Source organism: Cervus elaphus, chromosome 23 (genome assembly GCF_910594005.1).
Source record: "Cervus elaphus chromosome 23, mCerEla1.1, whole genome shotgun sequence".
Lineage (NCBI taxonomy): Eukaryota > Metazoa > Chordata > Mammalia > Artiodactyla > Cervidae > Cervus > Cervus elaphus.
In genome coordinates, this window is record NC_057837.1 from 23,710,314 (window position 1) to 23,737,877 (window position 27,564).

The 27,564-nt window shown below is 42.9% G+C and overlaps 1 protein-coding gene across 1 annotated transcript in view; it reads right to left on the reverse strand.

The window, feature by feature from the left end:
* PIP4K2A (phosphatidylinositol-5-phosphate 4-kinase type 2 alpha) overlaps positions 1 to 27,182 on the reverse strand; it is a 178,569-nt gene extending 151,387 nt beyond the window's left edge. Inside the window, exon 1 of the mRNA XM_043885113.1 lies at positions 26,760 to 27,182. Within this exon, the coding sequence (XP_043741048.1) occupies positions 26,760 to 26,903 (144 nt within the window). The 5' untranslated portion in view covers positions 26,904 to 27,182. The remainder of the gene's footprint in view (positions 1 to 26,759) is intronic.
* Positions 27,183 to 27,564: the final 382 nt, after the last annotated feature.

Below are 27,564 nucleotides of genomic sequence, written 5' to 3' on the forward strand. Positions count from 1 at the left end.
GGGGGACCCACCTGTAGGCAGCTTGGAGACACACCCAGAAGAAACCCATTTCTAAAAGAGTCAACCCTCGAGCAAGAAACACAACAGACAACCTTTGTGTTTGGCGAAAGGCTATCTGGTTCCTGTTTTTTGCTGTTCTTATAAGAGATGCACTCTACTGAAAAAACGCTGGCCCCTTCATCTGATAAAAATCACATTGCTTGCTGAAACTTAACTATTCCAAAAAAATAACAGAAAAAAAAAAAGGAGCAAAAAACTCTACTTTCTGACCTTAATAATATTTGACTACAATGGGGACATATAGTATTCTAGGCTGTGTAGGTCATACGGGCTCTGTTTTGACTAGTCAACTCGGCCTAATTCTAACACAACAGCAGTTACAGGCAGTACACAAACAAAACGAGTGTACCTGTGTTCCAGTAAAACTCATCTATGGACAACTGGAATTTGAATGTCATACCATTTCCACCCATCATGAAATATTCTTTTAATTTTTTAAAAAACCATTCTTGGGTTTTATGTAGAAACCATGCTTGGCTCAAGGGCCATACAAAACAGGAATGGGGCCTGATCTGGCCCACAAGCTATACTTTGCCAATCCCTGGGCTAGAGTTAATTCAAAAGATGTAATAAAAATGCCCAAAGAGGAAATACTCTGCTGAGTACCTCACACACACAGCCACATGCGTTTCCTGTGTAGAACATTCAACCTGCAGCTACCAAATTTCTCAAGGCCCTCAAACTGCTCTACTGAAGAGCCACTTTACCTTCTGTTCGACTTTTCTTATTACTTCAATTTTGTTTTGTTACTGACAACAGAAAATGCTGTTTGTTTCCTCTGCCAGCCTTCCAACCTCAGGTAAGCCCACATACTAGAAAATGCCAGCTACCTAAGAACTAGAAAACTACGTATTCTGGTCATTTTATTCCTAGTGTAGTGTTTTATTCAATTGGAAAAAAATGCTGATGATCACATTAACAGTATCCGGGAACCTTAAAAAAAAGTGCAGGCAACAAGACACCCCTCAGTTTAGCTAAAAACATACAAAAGGAACAGACCACAGTATTGGTGGTGGTGGCTGCACCAAGCTGATCAGGACAGAGAGAAAGCCTCTAAGATGCTAAGAGTATCTGCTCTGATGTTAAGCCTAATTTGCAAACTCCTCATACTTGAATTTGGCTCGTAGTCTTTACTCAGGGAGGGATGACTCTAACTTGATGTTCACTGGGGTCAATGGACCACATTAACCCTTGCTCAGAACACTTGGTCCTCTCACCAGGCATCTGAAGAGGCACAGATGGTCCGATAATCTTTAAATATGCATGATCTGCCTCTGAAAACACCGGCATCACCCCCGCCCCAGGAAACACGCAGCATCTCATCGTCTCCCCTGTTACCTGTGGTCCTTTTTTCACACAAGACTGATCTTTTGGATCCTTCAGCATTTTTTTTTTTTTTTTTTTTTGCCTAGCAAAGGCCATCTCTGATATTAAGGCAGGGGAAGGGGTGGGGAGGGGAAGCTTATTTTACATGATAGTACAGTACAAATAAAAATGAGACTTTATATTGGAACAAGTCAGTAACCTCATCCTATTCAGTCCCCAGCTTCTCACCAGGGGAGCTAAGAGATGACAGGTCACTGTCTATGCCCTGGACTTTCCAAAGTGATGCGAATACCACTACAGTCAAGGCTTTCCTTTAGGATCTTAATACAAGTCACGTTTCACACTTGTACTTCATTACCTAGAGTTTGCTGTCCCATTTTAAGTCATTGAAGAGACAGACTTCACACAGGGAGCATATTGACACTGAGTTTTTTCAAACACAGAGGTGGGACCAGTGCCTGGGGCCTGAGTCAGAGCCGGGTTTGCTCCTGACTCACCCCAACAGTGTCCACTCAGCCAACTGGCTCTCTGGGCTGTTTTCTCAACCATCAGACATAAATGATGACCCATGCCCTCACCTCTCAGGGCTGTGCAAAGGTCAAACCAGTGACAAAGGTACAGCTGCTTCGTAAATGTTAAAACAGAGGTTATTTTATCACAAACCTTCCTCACGTATCAACAAGTAAAGTTTTGTTCATTTCTGCAGGGGCTGGGAAAGAAGTCAGTTGAGCCTAGGTTTTTGTTTAGGTTTGCAAGCACAGCTTTGTCTTTCCAGACTGAAGAGTACTTTTTAATTTTAATTTCTTCTCCTGGTTTGAAATGTCTTTTAGTTATTCCTCTTAACCCTTTCCAGTTCTCTGTAGCCCTCTACCAAACAGTGCACACACACACACACGTAAGCATGCTTATGGTTCAAAGCATAAGATCTTCAAGTATTTATAACTGTCCTAGAACCACCCCGTGTTTCCTGGCTGTCATCAGCTACATCAGGCAGCACATCAGCCAAACACCCGCGAGAAATAGTCTGAATGATCCTGAACTACAAGCGTGGAGCCCAGTAACTTGCTTTGTATAGTGTAGACTCTTTCTTTGTGGTGGTTCTAAGTGCACTACTTTACCATTTTCTGTACACGCATGTGGTAGCAGACTGGCTGGCCCACTCCTTCCTTCAGTTTCAGATATGGGGCAGATCATCTTTTGCTTCATCTTGCCCATTAGTCTGCTGTTTTCCTATCTGTAAATGCTTAATCTCAAAACGTACATTCAGGCCATCTCAAAGATAGCACAGACCGGGTCTTCTTTTATTAAAAACCAGCATCAACATATGTGGTCTTAACACTAATATCCTTTGTCCCGCCCCTGTTCCATCTCTCACAGCCAGACCCCTCACATCTTCTGCCAGACAAAGTTGTTGAAAAGCTTTTTTTTTTTCCTTTTAAATTAAACACTATGTCCCCATTTTCCCTCCCCCCACACTCCCATGCCTGGCTCCTGGCATCTACTGATGTACTTTCTGACTAGGAATTTGACTACTCTAGGTACCTCGTATAAATGGAATCAAAGACTATTTTAAAAACTTTTAAAGTGTCTCTCTCTGTGCCTACCCTCCTGCCCCAGCTCACATCCAGTGTGTTTATGATTATTCTTTGAACGATACTTGCTTGTGTCATTATACTCTTTTGTGTGCATATGCTTACAATAATATATATTATAATCATATATATGTATATATGTTTATATATATCTACCAGCTCTCCTTATCCCTTTAAAGGTATTTCTTACCTCAAAAGGAAACTATATTAGTGAAACACCGATTATAGCTTTCAGAAAACTGGAAGCTCCCTCCCAATACATGCTATCAGCTCAAGCTCCTGTTATCAATGAGCTCCCTGGTCCACAGACACCAGAGTCACTGGGGCATCATCCGTGGAAGCAGAGACACCTGCTGAAAACTGTTATGATGCCTTAGGCAGATGGCAGAGGGACCACTTATAAAGTACCCTCAAGTTCTTGGAAAACGTCTGAGAAAAAGCCCCGTCTATTACTGCTGTTTCCCAGCATTTCACCACCCAGCCAAATCATTTCAAGTTGTGCTCTGGTGGGTCCTTCGAGCATTTCTTACACCCATCTTGCTCGCAGCTGTTTCTTTTTAGCCCAGCATATACAGCTGCTTGACGGCTCGTATTGTCGGCTGTTTCGGCAAGTGTCCAGCCTAGTAAAACACTGGGTTAGGATGGATTACTTTCATGCTTGTGTGACAGATGCCAAGAAGAAAGCCCTCATTACTGGTGACAATCTTGTCATTTCATGTCAACTATGGCAGATCAGCCATGGGTATGTTTTTTTCTGGAATACTAAGGTTTACATTTTCCAAAGGATTTTGATTCTTAAGGTTCTGCTTTCATTTGAGAGTGTTAAATGATGTAGAATGAAAATGAAAAGTGTATAATTACACAGCATAAGAGATTTTATGCCTGTAATTTTTAAGAGGGGTTTAACAAAGTATCTGTGCCTATCCTTCAATTGACCTTCTTTTATTTACCCAGTGATTTTATTCTTAATATTGGGTCAAGTATTTACTGCTACACAGGTACACAGGCGGAATGGGTGAGGACATCAGTCTATGTCTCTAAATCATAATGTCAACTGTAATAAATTTCAGAAGACAAGTGAGTCATTAAAATAAAATTTTCCTTGTGAATTTTTGGTCATGACACAGAATTGAAGCCCCAGGGTCAAGAAAGCTAAAAGTTGTACAAACAACAATATATAAAATTAGACACAAGGACAGATTGTTAGAGACCAGGGAATAGAGCCAATGTTTTATATATTAACTTGAAATGGAGTATAATCTTGAAAAACATTGAGTCACTATGTTGTACACCTGAAACTAATGTAATAATGTAAATCAACTATACTTTAATGAAAAAGAAAAAAGAAAGTTAAAAGCTACCTAATCCTATCACCCACCTGGGGCTGGCACTCCTGGATAAAGACAGACCTTGCGTAGCCATTGTCAGCTCCAACGTTGGTAACTTGTCAGTACTCAGTCAGCAACTGTGTTCTTGGTCATCTGACACCAACAAGAATTTTGTAACATGGTTTTGTAATAAATTACTTTTTATATATGAACGTAAGTAGACTCAAGACCATTGTATCTCTCTGCCTCATTCTTGACCAAGGGACGAGAGGTAGGCTTAGAACTAGGGGATCAGGAAGGCTGCCCAAGTCCGGTCTGCCCGTGGGAGTTGCTCTGGGTGTGAATGTTTACGCGTCTTGTCTACCACCATGGATAAAACTTTGAAATGTGCTGACCTAGCAGAGAGTCAGAGAATTTCAGGAATAAGAAACTCATTATTTCCCAGGCAGCTGACTGCATCATCCTTGGACAACTTGAACTCCTAGACAGTTGTTTTTATCTACTGCAGGAAATCTAATCAGCTCCAAGTATTACATCTTTTTTTAATCATTAATTCTTATTGGAGTATAGTTACCTTACAATATCGTGTTAGTTTCTATGTACAGCAAAATGAATCAGCCATACATATACACACACATATACATGGCTTCCCTGGTGGCTCAGATGGTAAAGAATCTGCCTGCAATGTGGGAGGTGTGGGTTCGATCCCTGAGTCAGGAAGATCCCCTGGAAAAGGGAATGGCTACCCACTCCAGTATTCTTGCCTGGAGAATTCCAAGGAGAGAGGAGCCTGGTGGGCTACAGTCCATGGGGCTGCAAAGAGTCAAATACGACCGAGTGACTTTCACTTTCACATATATATATATACACACATACATACACACATGCATGTAACTCCCTTTTGGACTTCCCTCACATTCAGGTCACCACAGAGCATTAAGTAGAGTCCCCAGTATGTTCTTATTAGTTATCTATTTTATACAGTTTTATATCTTAATCAAACCCCACAAAGGAATGGAGGGAGAGGACACTGAACTCCTGGGTTCCTTTCAGAGACTTGAAAAGTGATATTAACAGGTGTAAAAAAGGACTGTTTTCTTCCTGGCAGTTATCATAGAGTAAAGAGCCAATCAATAATTGAAGCGCCAGCAGCTCTTCTTTCGGTTTTAATCCATGAATAAAGGTCAGTGTGGTAATGAGTAGGTTTATACCATTTTAATATGTTAAATTTGAAAATGAATACAGTTCATATCCTATTAGAGATGAGTAAATGGGCCCACCAAAATTAAAATAATATGAAATATTCTTAAAGAAGAAAATTTTCTGACTACATTAAGGAAGCAATTTGAATAGAAAAATTTGAAGTTGATCACATAACACAAAAGAGTTAAAATGTGCTATCAATAGGGAAAAGGATTCTGTACATACTTAAGATGAAGGACTGCACCAAATCAACCTATACACAGTCTCAAATATCATGAGCAAAGTTAAAAACCACCTTATAGCATTTACTTATATATACACTTTCTGTTGTAGGGCTGGCATATGATGGGAAAACTGCACAGTCTCCAAAAGCATGAAGTGTTTTGCTCACAAAAGCTGAGGCATTATTCCTATTTCCATTCAGTTCCTTACATATGTGCGTACCCAGAATCCAGAGCAAAAGATCTGGTTTTGTTATAATGTATCACACATCTCCAAATAATCAATTACAATCAAGACTTAGATTCAAGAAAGGAATCACTTGAGGATTCATGTATATATCTGTCTACAGCCCACCCTCTTCTCCTTTCTGGGCAAGGTTTTCCTTCTAGGAGAGTTCACAAAGCTGGGCTTGCAGGAACCTTTCAGGGGACTGCTGGGACAGGGACTCCCCTGAGCTCCGGGTCCTTCCTTCCCCCTTCCCTCCCCAACGTGCTTCAGGTCTCTCCACCCAGAGCCCTTCCCCTTTCACACACCTAGAAATGTCAACAAGCCAACTGGTCTGCAGTGTCACCGATCCCTCAGATGAAACACACACAGGCATTCCCCTGTGACCACCACGAAAGGTGCTCTGTGTGTGTGCCCAGGTCACAGCAGCTGTCCACACTGCCCACGACACTGTTCACTAGCAGCATTCAGGACGGTGGCTCTGATTCCGCCTATCCCAGAGGTCTTCTGGCCAACCTGCCCTCAGCCCGGTGACATGAAGCTCGTGCCCTCCTGCGTCCTTGTCATCTTCCCTCCTGCACTGTTTCCTGGGAGCTCAGAAGTCAAAAACCGGGAGTGCTTTTCTAGATCCGTCACTTTTTTCTTCACATCTGTACATGACAGAACCCAAGGTTTCTTTTTCTTCTTTTTTCAATAGGATTTTTAAAAATATTTTTATTTATTTATTTTTGGCTATATTTGTCTTTGTTGCTGCACGTGGACTTTCTTTGGTTGCGGCGAGCTGGGGGGCTACTCTTCGTTGCAGACCCCGAGCTCAGCGGTGCCCACCTCAGCAGCCCTGGAAGGGTTCCAGCAAGCCCAGCCTTGTGAACTCTCCTAGAAGGAAAACCTTGCCCAGAAAGGAGAAGCAGGGAGGGGGTTGTAGACAGACATATGGACAAATCCTTAAGTGATTCTTTCACTGAATCTAAGTTCAGGTTTTAGGTACATGGGCTCAGCAGTTGTGGTGCACAGGCTTAGCTGCCTCGTGGCATGAGGGATCTTCCTAGACCAGGGATCGAACCCATGTTCCCTGTGTTGGCAGGCAGATTCTTAACCATTGCACCAGCAGGGAAGTCCTGTCCTCCTCGCCCCAAGTTTCTTCTTATTCTCTCGCACGTTCTCTTCCTTCTCAGGAGGACTGATTTCTGTCTCAGTGTATTTCTGTGTAGATGCATCGTCACAGGAGAAAGAGGGTGCTGGGCTTTTATTTCCTCCAGAAGAACTTACAGAACTTTTTGGATACTGAGTTTTTAAATTTTTTTTACTCCTTACTTTTCTTTTCATCATCAAATATAATTCCCTACACCATCATCTGTGCAAAATACAAGTAGTCTAATACAGTATAGTGTATGCTAAGCTGCTTCAGTCATGTCCAACTCTTTGCAGCCCTATGGATAGTAGCACCAGGCTCCTCTGTCCATGGGATTCTCCAGGCAAGAATACTGGAGTGGGTTGCCATTCCTTCTCCAGGGCATCTTTCTGACCCAGGGATTGAACCCACACCTCTTATGCCTTCTGCATTGGCAGGCAGGGTCTTTACCACGAGTGCCACCTGGGACGTAGAACTGTTCCTTACTGATGTGTGCCCCGCTCACTGCTACAAAGGATGAGGGGGCTTGTCCATGACTTCGACTGTTGGGTGCTATTTCCTCTGTTTTCAGTTGTGAGCTCCTGACAGAAGGGAAACCCAGTTCTCAGCAAACAGTGGACCCACAGGGCTTTTGTAAGTGGCTTGAGAACACACTTCAAAGCAGCACATCTGTAATGTCTCAGAAATGAGTGAGCTTTCTTTGTCACATTTCTAATAATTACTGGAAAGGAAGAGCTTCTGAAAGCATTTCAGAACTGGAGTCAAGACTAAATTCCTTGTCACTAGGGGGACAAAAGTCACAAGTTCTATCTGGTTCTAACATTTTATGATTTTTGAGATGGAATGTAAGAAATGAAAAGAATCTAATGAAAGAGAAGTAAATCTAGAGTCCCCTCCATTCCTTCATTCACATAAGGGACTCTAAGACTCTCTTAAGGCATGTGTATGGGGGAGGAGTGAGCAGACAACCTACTGGTGCAAGGAAAAAAAAAGACCAGAGCATCAGTTTATGGTTCTTTTTACCTTAAAAGGAAAGAAATGCATCTTATATCAACATCAGCACCCTCATTTGGGTTTTCATGTTAGAGGGCCCTGTGTTAAGCATTTGGTTTATTTACAGTAGGATGTCATCTTTGTGGTTTTATTAAAAAAAAAAAAACCACACAAACCTTTAAGCACTGAGGTGAAGAGTGACCACAAAAATATTTTGTACAAAATAGAGGTGTTATAGTTACTTTATGGCAAAATACATAGAAGAATCTGTTTAAATTTATTGACCTATTCTATGATCACAAGTGGGCTGGCAGATTTTTCTTTATTAGTGAGGTTACTAAATCAATCCCTTCAAGGTAAAGATGAGGTTTTTTTAACTAGTGCAAGAAAATAGCTGCCTTTTGGAAAGAAACAAACATGCTGTGGAGAAAACATTTTGAAAAGAGATGTGTTTCTGTATCTACAGAAAACTTAGAAATACTTTCCAAACTCTCATAACATTTTCAATAAATATGAAGAGGTTTTTTATTTTGAACTCCCCCATCTTTATTAATGTAAACTCTAATACCTATGAACATAGAAATTTATCAGATAGATTTTAACCGAAACTCTTGCATAGCTGGTAGATGGTTTGAAAATGAGAATCACTAGATAATAAAATTTTTCAATAATGTTTTTCATCCATTTGGATCAATAAACATTTGTAAAGTAACATTTTTTTTCTTTTTTCAGCTATTCTAAGTTTTAAAAACAAACAGCAAAATAAGTTGAATGTAGGAACAGACTTTCAAATTGCTTTACTGCAAAGTATTCACCAAGATTTTTAAAAACAATAATATAAATTCATCCATAGTACCTTCATTAAAAAAAAAAAACACAACATGTTAATGTTATTTTTAACTGGAGCAAGTTCTTATCTGTTAAAATTTATTTTATCTTTAGTGCAACCTTCTAAAACATCTGCATGTTACAAAACATAAAATGATGCAGTAGTACACATATGAAATGTATAAATAAAAATTCAAATATGGAGGGCATGTGCTCAGATTTTTTTCACTGATGTGATCCAGAATAAAAATTTGGACACCTATTAAATATGTGGTAACCATCCCAGATTATCTTTGTTTATTCTAAGTTCACAAAAAGTAACAACTTTTAGAATCATTATTTATTTAATCATTTCTTCAATATAGTCAGTAATGCCTTTAATCAAAGGATTTCCTGAGATGGCTACCCAAAGAAAACAATCTCTTGTATCAAGGAAGTATATATATTTCATAAACAAAAATTTACAAGTTATTTCTGCCTTATCAAATTCAAGATGTAAAACTTTTTTTTCCACCCATCACACCTTAGTACATGTCTTGTTTTCCCAACCATGAAAGCATTGCAATGCATGGAGGGGGTGAGAAAATCAAGCTATAAAAAGATATAAGTAAAAAAAAAAAAAAAAAGAAAAAAAAAAAAAAAAGATATAAGTAATCACAGACACAAAAAAATTAAATTCAATCCAAGGTAGGGGAACTAAGATCAAACATGCTGGGCAATGTGGCTAAAAAAGTTAAAAAAAAGAAAAGGACAGAAACGGTAGGGACCTAACAGAAGCAGAAGATATTAAGAAGAGGTGGCAAGAATACACAGAAGAACTGTACAAAAAAGGTCTTCATGACCCAGATAACCACGATGGTGTGATCACTCACCTAGAGCCAGACATCCTGGAATGTGAAGTCAAATAGGCCTTAGGAAGCATCCCTACAAACAAAGCTAGTGAAGGTGATGGAATTCCAGTTGAGCTATTTCAAATCCTAAAAGATGAGGTTGTGAAAGTGCTGCACTCAATATGCCAGCAAATTTGGAAAACTCAGCAGTGCCCACAGGACTGGAAAAGGTCACTTTTCATTCCAATCGCAAAGAAAGGCAATGCCAAAGAATGCTCAAACTATCGCCCAATTGCACTCATCTCACATGCTAGTAAAGTAATGCTCAAAATTCTCCAAGCCAGACTTCAACAGTATGTGAACTGTGAACTTCCAGATGTACAAGCTGGTTTTAGAAAAGGCATAGGAGCCAGAGATCAAATTGCCAACATCCGCTAGATCATCGAGAAAGCAAGAGAGTTCCGGAAAAACATCTATTTCTGCTTTATTGACTATGCCAAAGCCTTTGACTGTGTGGATCACAATAAACTGCGGAAAATTCTGACAGAGATGGGAATACCAGACCACCTGACCTGCCTCCTGAGAAGTCTGTATGCAGGTCAGGAAGCAACAGTTAGAACTGTTAGTTAGGACATGGAACAACAGACTGGTTCCAAATTGGGAAAGGAGTACGTCAAGGCTGTGTATTGTCACCCTGTTTATTTAACTTACATGCAGAGTACATCATGAGAAACGCTGGGCTAAAAGAAGCACAAGCTGGAATCAAGATTGCCGGAAGAAATATCAATAACCTCAGATATGCAGATGACACCACCCTTATGGCAGAAAGCGTAGAGGAACTAAAGAGTCTCTTGATGAAAGTGAAAGAGCAGAGTGAAAAAGTTGGCTTCAAGCTCAACATTCAGAAAACTAAGATCATGGCATCTGGGCCCATCACTTCATGGCAAATAGATGGGGAAACAGTGGAAACAGTGTCTGACTTTATTTTTGGGGGCTCCAAAATCACTGCAGATAGTGATTCCAGCCATAAAACTAAAAGATGCTTACTCCTTGGAAGGAAAGTTATGACCAACCTAGACAGCATATTAAAAAGCAGAGACATTACTTTGTCAACAAAGGTCCATCTAGTCAAGGCTATGGTTTTTCCAGTAGTCATATATGGATGTGAGAGTTGGACTATAAGGAAAGCTGAGCGCCAAATTGATGCTTTTGAACTGTGGTGTTGGAGAAGACTCTTGAGAGTCCCTAGATTCAACCAGTCCATCCTAAAGGAGATCAGTCCTGGGTGTTCATTGGAAGGATTGACGTTGAAGCATAAAATCCAATACTTTGGCCACCTGATGCGAAGAGCTGACTCTTTTGAAAAGACCCTGATGCTGGGAAAGATTGAGGGTGGGAGAAGAGAGGGACAACAGAGGATGAGATGGTTGGATGGCGTCACCAACTCAATGGACATGAGTTTGGGTAAACTCCGGGAGTTGGTGATGGACAGGGAGGCCTGGTGTGCTCATGTGTTCATGGGGTCACAAACAGTCAGACACAGCTGAGCTACTGAACTGAACTGAATATTTTTAAAACTCACTGGCTACTTTCTTACTCAATATGCACTTCTCTATAGCACTTCATTCATCTCCGTAAATATGTTTAACAGTTACAACATATTTCAATATGCAGATACATCTTACTTCATTTAGCCCAAGTTTCACACTAATGAATAGTCATATTATTTCCAATTTGTGTCTTACTATGAAAGATCTTTGTCTTGGTTTTTTTTTTTTTTTAAAGGAAACACAGGCTAGATGTCTTCTCAGTTAGTGTATCCAATAGTTTCAAGTAAATATTTCTAGCTTGTAAGTTGTTATTTAGGACTATTCTACATACCATCAGAAAAGTTTTATCTTCTTATAAATAACCAAGTTGAAATGAATTCTTAACTGGTCTTTTGCTTTGGAGATTCAGAAATGGGAATGAATTTGTTTTACAATAGTATTTTTGGCCATTCTGGCTAAGTGGAAGATAACAATTCCATTCAAAATATTACTGTGCACTAAAACTTTTTTGAACTCTTACAGAAACTTTTCACATGAGGAAACAATGTATTTTCTTTAGAACAGAAGGGGTATAAAAAAATTTATATTCATAATTCTAAAAGTTCTCATTTTGAATTAATGAAAAATTGATATTGTTTATTTAACTGAAGTCACACTGACTAGGTTCTCATTCAACACACATCCCAAAGCCTATTCAGAACAGTCTGTGACCCCTAACACATGAATTAAAGAGACTTCTTTAATAAGATAGAATATCTTCTGCTTTTTGTGTCAAGCATTTAATATTTTTATATAGTAATAGGATAGAAATATTTCTCTTAGGTAATTGATCACTCAAGTTAAATATATATTACCATCTCTTATAAAAAGCCCTTAATTTTCTATTTAATTCAAGCTTTAAAAAAATTCAATTAAGGTTCAATTTTTAAACAAATGTATTCTCCAGGGGCTAATTTCAAAGCCTGCATCCATCTGAAATAGTAATTTAGGCTGCCCGAAAATTGGCAACTGCAGTTGCTACTGTCACAATAAAACACATCCACATGAAGTGGAAATCACGGTGATCTGGGTGGCTCTGGCTTTGAAGCTTTTCTTTCTTTCTAAGAGTTCTGCCTTTGTTTCTTCAGTTTTCTTCAATGTTCTCAGGAATTCTCCTTCAGTAAAAGGGAAATGTTAGTTTTTCTATTGTGTAAAAGAGTTAATTAAATAAAACAGGGAATTTTATTATGTTATGAAAATACACAGTATACTCACTCACTTCTGCTGAAAGGAAAAACTACCTCGCTTTTTCCTTTCTAAATCCCAGTTATCTAAACAGAAGGGAGCTGGACGCTCACAATTTACACCAAGTGAAGCTTCAACCTTCCTTCTCAGGCCTGGCCAGGTGGCAGGTTGGCTGGAAGATCAGCACAGGTGACTGATGTGTTTACATCAGATGAGGTGGGGCAGAGCAGAGCGGATGCACACAGACCCAAGCTGTGAGCCAATGACAGGACTACAGACGGGTCACACACACACACACAGACTGTGGACTCTGGTGGACATCCATGACACCTTCTGAACAGATGCATTTGAATCACCCATAGGTCAAGTCTGACACGAAGCAGCAAGTCTAAACAACAACAAATTCCTGACTAGGATACTTGGAGGCGAAGCATTTTGTGCGCCAATAAATGCCATTGGATTGGGTGTGGTGTGCTGCAGTCCATGGGATCGCAAAGAGTCGGACACGACTGAGTGACTGAACTGAACTGAACTGAATTGTGGTGTTGGAGAAAACTCTTGAGAGTCCCTTGGACAACAAGGAGATCAAACTAGTAAATCCTAAAGGATATCAACCCTGAATATTCATTGAAAGGTCTGATTGTGAAGCTGAAGCTCCAATACTTTGGCCACCTGATGAGAAGAACTGACTCACTGGAAAAGACCCTGATGCTGGGAAAGATTGAGGGCAGAAGGAGAAGGGGGCAACAGATGATGAGATCGTTGAATGGCATCATTGACTAAATGGACATGAGTTTGAGCAAACTCTGGGAGATTCTGAAGGACAGGGAAACATGGTGTGCTGCAGTCCACGGGTTGCAAAGAGTCCGACACGACTTAGCAGCTGAACAACAACAACAAAACTCCTCTAAACAGAGCTTGAAATGAGTTTAAAGCATCCTCTTTTTAAAGACATATATAAAGAAAATTGTATCATTTTACTCTAGTATTTTTCTGCTCAACTTAGAAATACTCAGAGTAGGAGATGTGGGAAAGGGCTCTCACCCACATTGCTGGGACTATAAACTGGGGCAGGCTTCGCAGGAAGCACCCTGGCAAAATGGACCAAGAGCTTTAATATATTCATACCCTCTCATCAACTCCCTCAAAGGGGAATCTAAGGAGATCATCCAATATAGGAAGAAGTTTTATATAAAGAGATGTTGACTGCAGCATTATTTATGGTAGTAAAGAACTGGAACCAATGTTTAGACTATTAAAACTTCATTAGGCAGTCATTAAAAGTTGTCACTGTGAAGAACACAGTGATATGAGAAAATATATAGACAGTATAATCTCAAAGAGATTTTTCAAAAAGATATATAATGATTGCTTTTGGATAAAATGATCATGTTAATTCTTCACCATATTTGTCAGTATTTTTCAAACAGAAGACATACCATACATACACAAATATACATACATACACACATCTCTCCTCTTATTAGAATTTAAGTTCCACTGAAACCATGAACAACTCTAGTTCACCTAAACAGACATAAGGAAAAAAGAGTTCTATATAACACAAAATAAAAATATTCACTATGGCCTATTTACTGGATCAAATCTTTACTGACATGTTTTAAATTTGTGAATATCTGATGCTAAAATTACAAAAGAAAAGTGAATAAGTCAAACGCATATACTAGCTTATCCTAACTTATATTCTTCATTTAAAATGTCTCTTAAATTTTCTCCTGTCCTCCTAATTTGGCTCAAGGTACTCAAGAAAAAAAAAAAAAAGTGCCATCTGGATTTATCATAATTGTTCTGAACAGTTTTTTCTATGCCAGAGCATTTGAACTTTTCAGCCGTGTGCAAGCAGAATCTACTTTACGAATGGGTTGAGTTTCAATGTTCCAAGCATTCATTTGGAAGGTGGCTGACTGGCTGTTTTGATGGGGAAACATATTTCAATTCCTAATGGAGTAAAAGCCTGGGGTCTTGGTTCTATGAGGGAGGGGGTCAGTTGGAAAGAAAGTTTCTTCTCAGGCTCCTGGGCACAGAAAAAAAGCTAGAGCATATTTTAGAAAAGATAAAGCTGATTAGCAGCACAGTAGAACCAGTCATTTGGGAGCATGGAAACTTCAGGAGTCAGGGCAGATTTGTGAAAGATGCATGAACACCCCAGATACCCGGGACTGTGACAGACAGCGGGGGAAATGTGGTGGGGCTGGAGGATAATTACTCAGGAAAATTCAAGAGTAAAGAAATTGAGTTTCTGCTTATTTGGATCAGTGTCTTCAAGTTTTTTAAGACTAGGAATAACTTAGTCTGCAAGGCTTCCAACACCATCCACACCTGGTTATCCCCGGAAATGAAACAATGACAGTGATGGTGTTTGTGTTTGGGAGTAGGGGGATTCCAATCTGGGCATGCAGGTATGCAAGATAAACTATAAGGACAAATGTTTCTATTTATACTTTGATAGATGCATTCCTGAAAAGCTTTAGATTCTATTTACACACTAAATATGGATTTTAGGCAGGCCACTCAAAACCTGTAGAACGTTTAAAAAAATAAACTGCTAAAAAGCCTTTCATGCCCGTCTTCAGAAGTGCTTAATTTCTATGAAATACAGAAAGGACTTTATCTTTAAAAAGTCAATTGTGACGATCACGTGGTGGAAAGAATGTAAGGAACCACTGAATCTATACAGACTAGAACCAAATGCACGAAAACCAGAAAGAACCATGAAATTCATTCTTCCAAGCCCGAGGATCTGGCCACCCGCCTCAAGCAAAGAGCAAGGACCAGGGGACAGAGTGTCTCTGGCCTGCTGCCTTTGGTCCTGTCAGGTATTTTTGCATCCTGTTACCTGGAGGCATTAAACAGTAATGTGCCCAAAGAACAACTGGGTACGGACCAATTTCTGCCTCAAAGGTCATCACTTCCCATCGGCCCAACTTGTGCAAACTAATTTGCATAATGCAAGCTTGCACCCAGCAGAAAAGCCTGCGTAATTGTGCCTTTTCTGGGGTAGATTTAAATCTGCAAAGGAAACCCTGCTTTCTTTTCTTCTGTCCAGCCTAATCACCACCTGAAGGCTTCCTCCAGGAATTCCTTGGGAATTCGACATGAAATTTGGGATGCCTGACCTGAGAAAAGCAGGGAGGCTGCTGGCACACAGGCCACCTCTGTGTACATCAGAAGATGAGCTTTTTCTGTGCAGGCAAATTACAAAAAGTGAGCCTGGCTCTGACTGCTGCAGCCCTTGGCTGCGAGGGCATGCGGGCAGCAGTACCGCCCCTCCCACGCGGGCATCTCTGTGCAGGTTACGTGATGGCAGTGCCATCAGGCCTCTCATCTTGGGTCCATTAGTACAATACATAATGCTTTCCTCAATGTGCAGGTGGAAACAAAACCAAAGTATGTTTTTACAATTACAAACAGCACTAAGCTCTGATTGTTAGGGTGTCCAGCAACTTGCAGGCAGGATCTGAATATAACCAAGCTCAAAAGAATCAATGCAAACAGTAAGGAATTTAAACAGGAATGCATGCGAGAAAATGGAAACAAAACTGTAAAACTAGAAGATGGGAAGCATAACAGCACCTGAAGAAAGGTTCAGCAGGTCCCTAAAATGACACAGGCGCTTTATGCTCTTGTACACGCTTCTCAGACAGTAAAGAATGTGCCCGCAATATGGCAGATCCCGATTTGATCCCTGGGTCAGGAAGATCCCCTGGAGAGGGGAATGGCAACTCACCTCAGTATTCTTGCCTGGAGAATCCCATGAAGAGAGGAGCCTCATCCACGGGGTCACAAACAGTCAGACACGACTTAGACTAAACAACAGCAGCAACACCCTTCTTAGTCTGCCTGTAACTGTCCTCTACAGCCTCTTTACCAGGAGAACTCCAACACAGTTTTCAAAATCCAACTCCAGCAGCACTAACTCTCCCGGGGCAGTTTATGAAGCCTTTGTCATCTGTAGCTCTGTGCACACAACCGGGGAGAGGTGTACCCAGAAAGACTCCAAGGTTTGAGAATTGTCACTGTCCCTCCACCTAGGTGCCAAACCTGCGCCGTGGGAGATCCCGTGGCCCCAGTCGGCTGCTCCGATGGTCACTGACTCTCTTCTTTGTCACTCCCCCTTTTTTTCCACTGTTAAGAAATCTGAAACTAGGTGCAGGGTGACTAAATGCCATCTGAATGGACTTGCACCTGGGGGCAAATAAGCATAGCTGCTGTGTGGGGTAGGCTTGTACAAAGCAGCTGAGAAAAGACAATGTTGTTAGAGAAAAGATTCAGGAAAAGTCTTGCAAAGATTTGAGAGAAAGTGAGGAAGCAGGCACTTTGGATCCTTGTCTACGTGTGGCTCTCAGGGCCCTGTGGCTCCAGGAGCTACCCCATCACCCCTCCCTGTTTTTTCCTCTAGCTAAGCTGATTTGTGTGACTGTCATTTACAACCAAATAAACTTTGAAGGCAGTTTTATTAATTCACCAATTTAGCACCTTGTTTACATAATTACATGCCTATCTTCCCAGTAGGCCTATGAACTCCTTACAAGCAAAAAACCTGTCTTTTTCATACTTCTTCCTCTAAGGCCTTAAAGAAAACACCTCAAAAGAAAAAAGAAAAGTACCCTAGACCAATTACAGGTTATTAGTAGAAGAACTTTAGATATTATAATGACACTTTTTACAAAATGGAGTACATATTAGTTAAAACTAGACCATGAAACCACATCTCCTAGTTGTGGAGGTAGAATTTATTTAGATTGAAGATGTCAAATGCTGAATTATCTGTCAAATGCTGGATTTACCTATAAACTGTAAAGGTTTATGTAAACATCAAAATTGCAAATATAATCATTTCTACAAAAGAGCAATCTAAGTGCAGATGATATGGATTCTTTTTGGCTAATAGCCCAAAAGGTAACCATTAATGTAATGGAGCATGAATGGAAGAGAATGATTTAGGTATCCAAACCAGAAAACCCGGGGTCACCCTCAGTGCCTTCCTATCCACTCCCTCACGCAGTTACCAAATCCAGCCAAGTCAACCTCCCAAACATCTCTGAAGACACCCTCTCTCGGCCACCAGGGAGCTGCCCTGGTTCAGACTCTGGTTGCCTCGTACCTGGAGGACAGCAATGACTTTCTCAGGGTCTCCTCTGGTGGCACTGAGTTCCTCGCTGACTGACCCCTGGGGTGGATAGAGCAGCACCCTAGCACCCTGGGGTCTCTGACTTCACCCTCGCTTGTACCCAGTCCTTCTCTCTCTTCAGAAACTTTGATGCTGATTTCCATATCTGCTGATAAGGTGGAACTATCTGCCACTGAAAACAACTAAACATCCTGAATAAAATATATTTTTAAAACATCTTCTTAAAGGCATCAAAGCGCTGAGGAGGCAGGAGTTATCTTGCCAAAATCCGAGTGAACATGGGATGCGAGAGCTGTCAGCTCCCACGGGAGCCACTGCACTCTGAAGGCTTTGATGGTCCCATGGGTGAAGAGAAACAGAAGTCGGCGCCTACAGCCCACCCAAAGCGGGGATCTAACAGGAAACCCTCTCTCCATAAGGCCAGGATCCAAAAGGGTTACAGCCTCAGGGGAAAGGTGATCCCACAATAAACCCATTCTACCCCCATGGGACTACAGCCCAAACATATATCACCAGCAAGCCCAAAAAATCCCAACCTCTGAGTTTAGTTTAAAATGGCCTTGGTCCGGAGTGCTCCTAGCCACCTGGCAACAAGAAACAATCCTCATTAGAGGGACACACTTTCACCCTAAGACTCAAAAATCCTCCCCAAATGTTGTCCACAGGAAATGAGCAGCTCGTGGCGACAATTACCAAGCAAACATGGGAAGCGGGCACCATGACGAAGAACCAGCAGAAATGTAACACTATAGAAAGATACCCAGAAAGATCCGAGGCACGGGGATCATCACTGATTCCACAACGTTTGTAGAGTCTTCAGTTTCACATACGGTTGGCATGCTTCTGAATGCAAGATCTTTTAGAGGCATACCGGAAGACATTAACAAAATAGCCCCCAAGGTTTTTGGGACCAGGGATTGGTTTTGTCGAAGACAATTTTTTCCATGAGGTGAGGCAGGATGGGGGGCAAGGGGGTGGTTTCAGGATGATTCAAGCATATTACATTTATTGTGCACTTTATTTCTATTATTATTATATTAGCTCCACCTCAGATCATCAGGCATTATTAACGATCCTGGAGGCTGGGGACTCCTGCATTAACAGACTCCCACCACATGGGTTAGACCAGACATGACCCTGCAGTGCACTCTTCTACACATCAGGGTCTCAGACTGCTCAGCAGTGCTTCCGTAGTCTTCAACACAGTTGACTTGGTGACGTTCTGGGAGAGAGGCTGTTGACTCGGAACCTTCTCCACCATATTCACAAGGCAAAGTTCTCCCTGGCGGCTGTGGACACAGGCTCCTTGATTTGTCATCAGCTTGTGGTTACCCCACATCTCTTATCACCAGCTTGCAGGCAGGCCTCCCCCACTCCCCCAGGCATTGCTCAACCCACTCAGCAAACTGCTCTAAACACTCTGCTCAGTCCTAGCAAAAACGGAGCTTGTGTGCTGATGAAAATCCAATGCGGAAGGGCTTCTGATACCCCTGTGGAACACTCAGTGGCTCCACTCTTCATTCCACAGTACTTATTGGGCGCCTACTACATACGAGCACCGTTCTGGATGCGGGGAGGCAGCAGTGACAAGACCAAGTTTCAGCTGTTGGAGAACTGATGTTAACAGCTTCACAGTCCAGTTTGGGGAGAGAAATAATAAACACGTAAACAACTCCATTTCCCACAGTGTCAAGTGTCACGGAGAGACTAAGAGCCGTGTGAGAGCAGAGAGACTTCTCTAGATGAGGTCACAGAGGCCCTAGGAGGAGGCAAGCCTTTAGCTGAGAAAGTAAAATGAGGAGCAGGGGCCCGCCATTCAGAGACCCAAGGAAACACATTCCAGACGAAGAAGAAACACAGTGTGGAAGCTGGGGCTGGGGAGGGGGGGGGGGGGCGGTGCAGTGGGGCTGCTCTGAGCTTGGTTTATTTAAGGAAAGAAAAAGACCAGTGTGGCTAGAAGGGAGAAGGCATAGGGGAAAGCTGGGGCAAGGCAGGTAACACCTCCAAGCCACTTGAAAAGTGTTCAGTTTTCTTTTCCTCTTCAAGTGTGTTTTTATTTTTTATTGAAGTATAACTGCTTTATAATGTTTTGTAAGTTTCAGGTATACAGCCAAGTGATCCAGATAAATGTGCATAGGGTGGCCTCTGGAAGGTTTTCAGTGAAGAAGTGACAGGACATCGTTGACGTCTCAGAAAGATGAGTGACCTGCCACCACTGTTGAGAACTGGATTGAGACAGGGCAGGGTGACCACAGGCAGACCTGAAGCCTCCTGTGTGTTCTAGAGGAAGAGGATTCATCTGGGGAGAGAGAAGTGTGCAGAGTCAGGACTCGGAGATGGGAGTCGTGAGGGAGGGGTGAGGCAAAGAGAAGGATCGAGGTTGGTTCCTGGGTTTGGGGCTTGAGCACTTGGGTAGATGGTGTCTATTGACTGAGACGAGGAAGAAACTGGATCAGGGCAGGTAGGACAGGGCAGGGGGGAGGAAACCAAGGGTCCTGGTGGGGACGCATCTGAAGTGCCCATTAGGTATTCAAGTGAAGACATCGAATAAGACACTGAATATGGAGCTGGCAGGGAGGTCAGAAGGGAAGATACACACTTCTCAGTTATCAGCATGGGAAGTCACAGGACTAAATAAGGTCATACAGATGAAACACATTCTGAAGATCTAGAAGCAGACACTGAACAGAGTCCTGGGGCATCTCAACATGGAGAGACTGAGGGGGAGAGGTGCCCATGAGGCACCTAAGGAGTGAAGGAAAACAAGAAAAAAAAAAAAATGATGGTGCCAAGAAGGGGCGCCCCAGAGTAGGGAGCATTGTCCAATACAAAGTGAGACAACGATGGCCAAAAAAAAAGTCTTTCTCCAACTCAGTGGCCACCACCCATAGGTGGCTCTAGAGCACTTGATAGGGAAACCTGTTTTAAAACTTCCTGTAAGATTTTTCATGAATAAATTTTTCATATGCTCTCTTCTTAGATGCTTTGAATATAAGTAATGACTTTCTTTCTGTAAAAGAAAAATTGTTTTCCACCTTATGAATAGCCAATACCTAGTCAAAGCCTTTAAGGCTAAAGAAGGAAAGAAAAGATCACTAAAGAGGGCAAGAAATTAGTAAGTTCTGGCCCCGGCCCAGCAGCACATCTCCATGGTGGTGAAGTGTATAGGGCTGAATCCCACCACCTCCTAGCACTATGATCTCAGCAGGGAATTCATTCACACTTGCCTGTTCCCACCATGTACGATTCTTCCCACCTGCTGCATGCTCTCCTGGCTTCCCACCCCACAGCACCCTCAACTTACTAATGGAATGGTTCTTAACTGGGTTCTCCAAACCCCTGAAGTGGTCCATGGATAGAATTCAGCAGATCTGTGAAGGGTACGGTATACCCTATCCATTTTCATTCGTTTGTTCAAAAACATTATTCTGAGAAGGGATCCACAGCCTTCATTTGACTGCTATGGTTGGGGGGTGGGGGTGGGGGGTGGGACGGTCCATGGCGCGCACACACACACACACACACACACACACACACACAAACCGAAACGTGAATAAAAGTATATATGGGGAAATAAGCTAGGAGGCAGTTTTTAAATGTCCTCAGATGATTCAAACACACAACAAATTTTTGAGAGGCACTTGTCTAATGCTGATTAATATGCTACCGGCCTAACGGCATTTGAATTTGTTCATTTTTAAGGTACAATTACTGAATTCTTATCATGTGCCAATTATAGTGCTCGGCTTCAAATACATTATCTTACTTGACCCCAAATAATCCTGTGAGATAGCCATCATCATCTCCATTATAAGAATGAGTAAACTGAGGCAGGATTTGAACCTAATCTGTCTGAGCACAAGACATTTGGCCAAATTGTCCCAATTCCCTTAAATTCCAAAATTTGTACTTCCAAAGGTATGTTGGCAGAATTAACCACTCTGGTTGACCACATTTTCTAATCAACATAAGGTAGGTTTTGTTTGTTTATTACAATTCTTGCTGTAGCAAAAACGTAGCAGACAATCCTGTCATAGAAAGAGGAGATCACTGTCTTGCCAAGAGCATCATTCTGAATACTCAAGTTCACTCTAAGGTAGTCAATAAATGGAGAAGAAAATGTATTCTGTTCTCAGGATATAATCCCAAGTTTTAGCGGGTATAAAAATATTTCCCTAATAATATATTTGCATGTATGTGCCTGGCATTATTCTTTTCTCTATAAAGTAAAGGGAAGGGGGAAAAACAATTGTCTGAGACTAGTTCTTCACTGAATGGTTATTTGGGTTCCATTCACTGGGTTTCATCTATTGTCTAACCTGTTATGGTTTTCATTTAATTGCCTCATTCCATTCAATTTAGTCAACATTTCACAGTTACTCACTTCACTTTTAAACGCTAGTTTCCTTCTTTTTTCATCTTTTTTGGTGCCCAAATAGAAACCCATGAACCTAAAAGGCATCACTATTTCTCCAATATCATTGCAAGTCTAGGATCTTGATGAGAACATAACAAAGGCTACAATGCTCAGCTCAGAAAACGGCGTATTTGCCAAAACACACAAAACATGGTGCCTGGGCACCAAGACGATCCCTCAGCTCTAGTACTGGGATGGACAGCTGCCTGATGCTGCCTGCCCGTTCTTTGGGGAACTGTTCTTCCTCAACCCCAATGAGCAAGAGCTGTCACCTTTTCACAACTGCTCGATCCAAGAAATGCCACCACTGACGGAAGCTGGACCAGTCAGAATCCTTCCATGGGATTTTTATTAACAGAATCAGAGAGAGAAAACCCCTTTGCGGGGAGGGGAAGATTACAAACAGTGAGATTCCAGAAGCATTAGTTCTCTACTCATGGAGGAAACCTGACAGCTTTGAGCAAGAACAAAACCAAAACAGACAGAAAAGTCCCAAGAGTACCCAAGTACTGGCTCCAATTATTCACAATGCCCAGCCTAGCCCTGCTCTCCTGGTTTGCTTACCAACTCATCCTTCCACTGTGATTTCCAAAACCCTTCTAATATTTCAGAATTTGGCCTGTTTTCATCCACATTTCCATGGCTTTCAACCGAAAAAAAAAAAAGAAAAAAAGGAAAAAAAACCCAAACATTAACATTAATGTTGATTACTTCTAAACACTGCATTTGTTTTAAGCAAGTTTTACATCCTCTAAACTTTTTCTGTCCAAAAGGTCTTCCTGTAGATATTTAAACGGCTTTTAAATACTCATTTCTAAAAAGCTATTTCACTCCCATAAAAATCTTTTAGAATACCTATTTAAAACAAGCCCTGGCTCCTATCATTCTATATGTTCCACACACTATTAAAAATATTGTAAGAAGCTAACTGCCTGATCATTTTTAGTTTAATTCCAAATGTAACAAGACAAAATTGCCTTCTTAAGTCATCTTTTCCTTTATGTATTCGATTATATTCTCCACTTAAAATACTTAAAATAAAAATTGGCAGTGGTCCGTTCACTGATGGGTATTCTAAGTCAGAAAGCAGTAACGTATCAAATTAACCACATAAAGTCAAGCTTATTCTTGTCACTGATAATTAGCACCACAATGGACTTGAAATTTTCCACCTTAATTTCAAGTTTCTACATTTCGATCAAATAGACTTGGACATAACAGACTGCAATGCAGTCCAACTACAATCAATCCCACAAACTCTTAGTTCACACATCTCTTGCCATCACCACAGATTTCCTAGCCTCTAGCCATGGCCTTGAAAATTCCCTGAGAGTGGTTGCATTTGCAAGGTTATAATAGTCATGTAACTATTGTTATGTATTATTACTCTTTCTATAGTAGTCCAACTCTATCATTATTCTTTCGTCGTGTATTATTACTCTTTCTAGTCTGGGGACCCTAACTCAATGCTAGGAACCTAACTGACTGTAAAAGTAGTTGAATCCTGAAGTTAGGGGGAAAAGTTGGAAATCATCCAGTTCAATAACCTTACTTCACAGAACAAATATCTATGCAAAAATAGTTAATAGGCCCAAGGTCAACAGAGTTAGAAAAAGAATGCGAACACAGATCCAATGAGCATTTTACTGTGGTATGTAGATGATTCCCAACATTATAAGATGCCTATAATGTAGATTCTCAATGTAGCAGATGACTACAGAGTAATAGTTTCCCCTTTAGTGCTCCAAATGCAAATTGTAAAAGCAAGAAATTGCAATCTTCTTGACATCTTTTCCCACTAATTTTGATCACATTATAAATGTACAGAAGGGGACTTCCCTGGTGGTGCAGCGGATAAGAAACCACCTGCCAATGCAGAGGACATGGGTTTGATCACTAGTCCGGGAAGATTCCAGATGCCAGGAGCAACTAAACCCATGCACCACAACTACTGAGCCAGTGCTCTAGGGCGTACAAGCTGGAACTACTGAGCCCGAGTGCCTCAAGTCTGCGCTCTATGAGATGAGAAGCCACTACAAGGAGCAGCCCACTCACCCCAATGAAGAGTAACTCCCACTCAACACAACTAGAGAAAGCCCGCACAAAGCAATGAAGACTCAGCACAGCCAAAAATAAAATAAAATAAATGAATAAAATTATATTTAAAAAAAGAAGAAGAAATATAGAGAAGGACTGATTTGAATGATCTCTTCCTGCTCCGCTAGGCTTTCCCAAAAGTCTCCATTCATACACAATACAACTGACAAATTTATTCTCATGCTATACTGTAGACTTTGGTGCATACAAGGTCATATGAAAACATTTATCTAAGACTTTGTTACCTAAAATGAAATCAACCAGAAACACATGGCATCGGAGTGCTTAGATTTCATCTTTATATACACTTCCTTTCTTTAAAAAAAAAAAAAAGAAACATTTTTAAAAAGAAGGCTGTGAAACAGACCTTTCTTATGTCAACTCAGAGCCCTCAAAAAAAAAAAAAAAAAAAGATATCTGAACAAAAACACGAGGAGCATTTTTATCAGTCTTTTGCACAGAAACTACCATAAAATGCCTGATGATATATATTTGTTGAATGAATAACATGGTTATATTTCATACTATGGAAACTTGACTTGTCTGGATGACTACACTTAGACTTGCAAACTTTCTTGAAAGCAAAAGAAAATGCACTATCTACAAATCACACATTATTTTTACAAACTTTACATAGTTTCAAAACATTTCCAATTAGCAAGAAATTCTAAAACAAATGTAGCAATTCAAAAATACAAAGTACCAACAGAAGTGGTTACAGTAACACACACACAATTACAAGGTTCCTAAAGTAAACCGGAGTTGGACTAAATTCCCAGAGAACAGGCTCTTTCAGTGGCATGTTATCGCTACTAGTTTAGTAAGTTAAACCATCAGACACAAACACTCTCCTGATCAAAACACCAGCACTTCAAAGGAGATAAAAGCATCCATACATACAGAACTAACATTTTTTAAAATAAAGCAACCAACAACAACATAATTTTAAAAAGCTTAACAAATTTAAAACAACTCTGAACTGTACATGTATTACATAGGAAAAATAACATTTTATTTACTGTAATAAAATGGGGGGGGGTGTGGAGGATGATGTCCTAGTGTCTGCTGTTGCAAAAGCCGGCTAAAGAAGTTGTGAGGAAGTTAAAATGAACTTCAGTGGATCAGGCATTAGGCTTGATAGAAATAATCATGTCTCCACCTTCTCAAAAACAGTCACTCTTTGCAAACACAATCAATCAATTCTAATACAGTTTCACCTTTTCCCCAGCTCAGCTAGGGGAAGAAAAATACAAATACGATGTTTTTGAACCACTTCAACTAAGTTCATTACATTGAGAATGTTCTTTTAAAAGGCCAGCATGGTTTTTCGTCATTTCTATTATGGTGTAAAGGGCCCTTAGACATCCATCGAAATCAAAAGTACGGAAGACAAGCTTACATACACTTATCCCCAGACGCCGATTGACTGCAGTGGGGAGGTCATGGTCAAAATTCACTGGCTCATTTAAACTTTCACGGCTCAGCCAACAGCTCCTATCGGGTTTCTGGATCCTAAGGTGATTAAAACTGCGAGAGTTTCTCACTGTTAAGATCAGCAGGAGGTTATTTGGGACCCTCAGACCGCAGTCCGCATAGCCCGCAGCCGCGCATCTTCAGTACCTTGGCTTGTGTGTTAGGCTAACCTTTCCAAGCCAACCTTCCCAGGCCGTCTCCTCCAGCTTTTGAAATAAACCTCCCAAACGGGTGCGGTCAACTCAAGACCGCCTTCCACCGCGCCCGCCGAGACCCTTCTCCTGCGGTCATCCCCAGGCCGCCCTTCCGCAGGCGGCGACTTCGGCCTGGATCCCCAAAGTGGGGGAGGAGATGTGCGGAGCAAGACGCCCCGCCAAGCAGCTCTTCAGCAGGCATAGCGGCAGGGCGAGACAGGAGGGGAGTAGGGAAAGATGCTAAACGCCAGTGCCATATTTACATTGCCGTTTTCTTTGCCAGAAAGATTCCTTGTCTCCAACAATATCTCCTTTAAGGGGGGGGGGGGGGGAAGGACCTAAGCATTAAGCCGCTGCCCAAAGCTCCGCGATCTCCAGTATTCTCGCCCCCGTCCCTCTTGCCGGGAGGATCCAGACACTCCCAGCCTCGGACAGGTACACCTGCCCGACAGCGGAGGACCGGGCCGCCCCCGCAGAGGAAGGGATCGCCTGCACTCTGGCCCCAGCAGCCCCCGCCGCCGGGGGTGACAGCCCCGGCGGAGTCGTGCCTCACACAAACTTCCCAGTTCCCGGGCTGCGGGGACAGATCGGCCGGAGAGCGGACGGACGGAGCGATACCGGTACTCGCCGCAGAGCTCAAATGCAAATTGGACCCTCGCGTCCCGCATCCGGCCCTAGGGTCCCAAGGGGATCCCGCAGGCGCGCCCGGGCGGCCCCGAGGGGCGGGCGCGAAGCGCGCGGGGCTGGGGGCACCCAAGCGCCGCGGCGAACGGGCAGTCCCGGAGGGCTAGTAGCCGGAGGGCCGGGGCCCGGCTCGGGCTCCCCGCCCCGCAGCAGCTGCAGCGAGAGGAGGAGGGGAGCGAGGAGGAAGAGGAGGAGGAAAGGGACTGCGCGCCGCAGCCCGAGCCCTTACCGAGTGGTTTACCCCCCACATCAGGACGCTGAGCAGCGGATCGCTGGCCCGAAAGAGCTTCACTTTCTGCGCGACGAAGTGCTTCTTCTTGGTCTTGGTCTTGCTCGCCAGGACGGAGGACCCCAGGTTGCTGGGGGTCGCCATGGCCGCCGCCTCTGTCCCCTCCACCGCCGCGCTCCCGAGGCCGGGGACCCGCCCTCTCTACACGCCGGCCCGGGGAGGCAGCCGCATCCCCTTCGGCGGCGGCCCCGGCGCGCCGTGTCCCCGCTCCGCCCGCCGGTGCGCTCGTCCCGCTCAGCCCGCGGTGCCCGCTCGGCCCGGCTGGCGAAGAAGGCTGCGCTCGGCTCGCGCCCCGGCTCGGCTCCCGCGCCCGCCCGCCCGCGGCTCGGCGCTCAGCCCGCGGCTGGACCAGGCGCGCCGCGAGCGGCTTCCGCGTTGGGCGCCGGCGTCATGACGCAGGGGGCGGGTGCGCGGGCAGCAGCTGCGGCGCCGCCAGGCGGGGCGCGGCCGCGGGACCGTTAAGCTGCGTCCTCGCGCTCCGGCTCGGCAGCAGCCGCCCGGCAGCCCCGGGGGCGCAGGCGAGCTCGGGGCGGTAGCTCCCCGCGGGCCGAGGAGGCCGCGGGGTGGGTGTGCGACGCGGGGAGCGTGAGGACTCCCTCGCGGAGTCCTGGAGAAAAGGGGAAAGGGTGGGGAGAGTGGGGAGGTCAGAGGACAGGAGCACCCCAGAGGCGGTTGTCAGGCGAAGAAATGAGGCTCCGTGCGGCGCCGCTGACCCGTGACGGGAATGGGGAAAGCTAGTGAGACG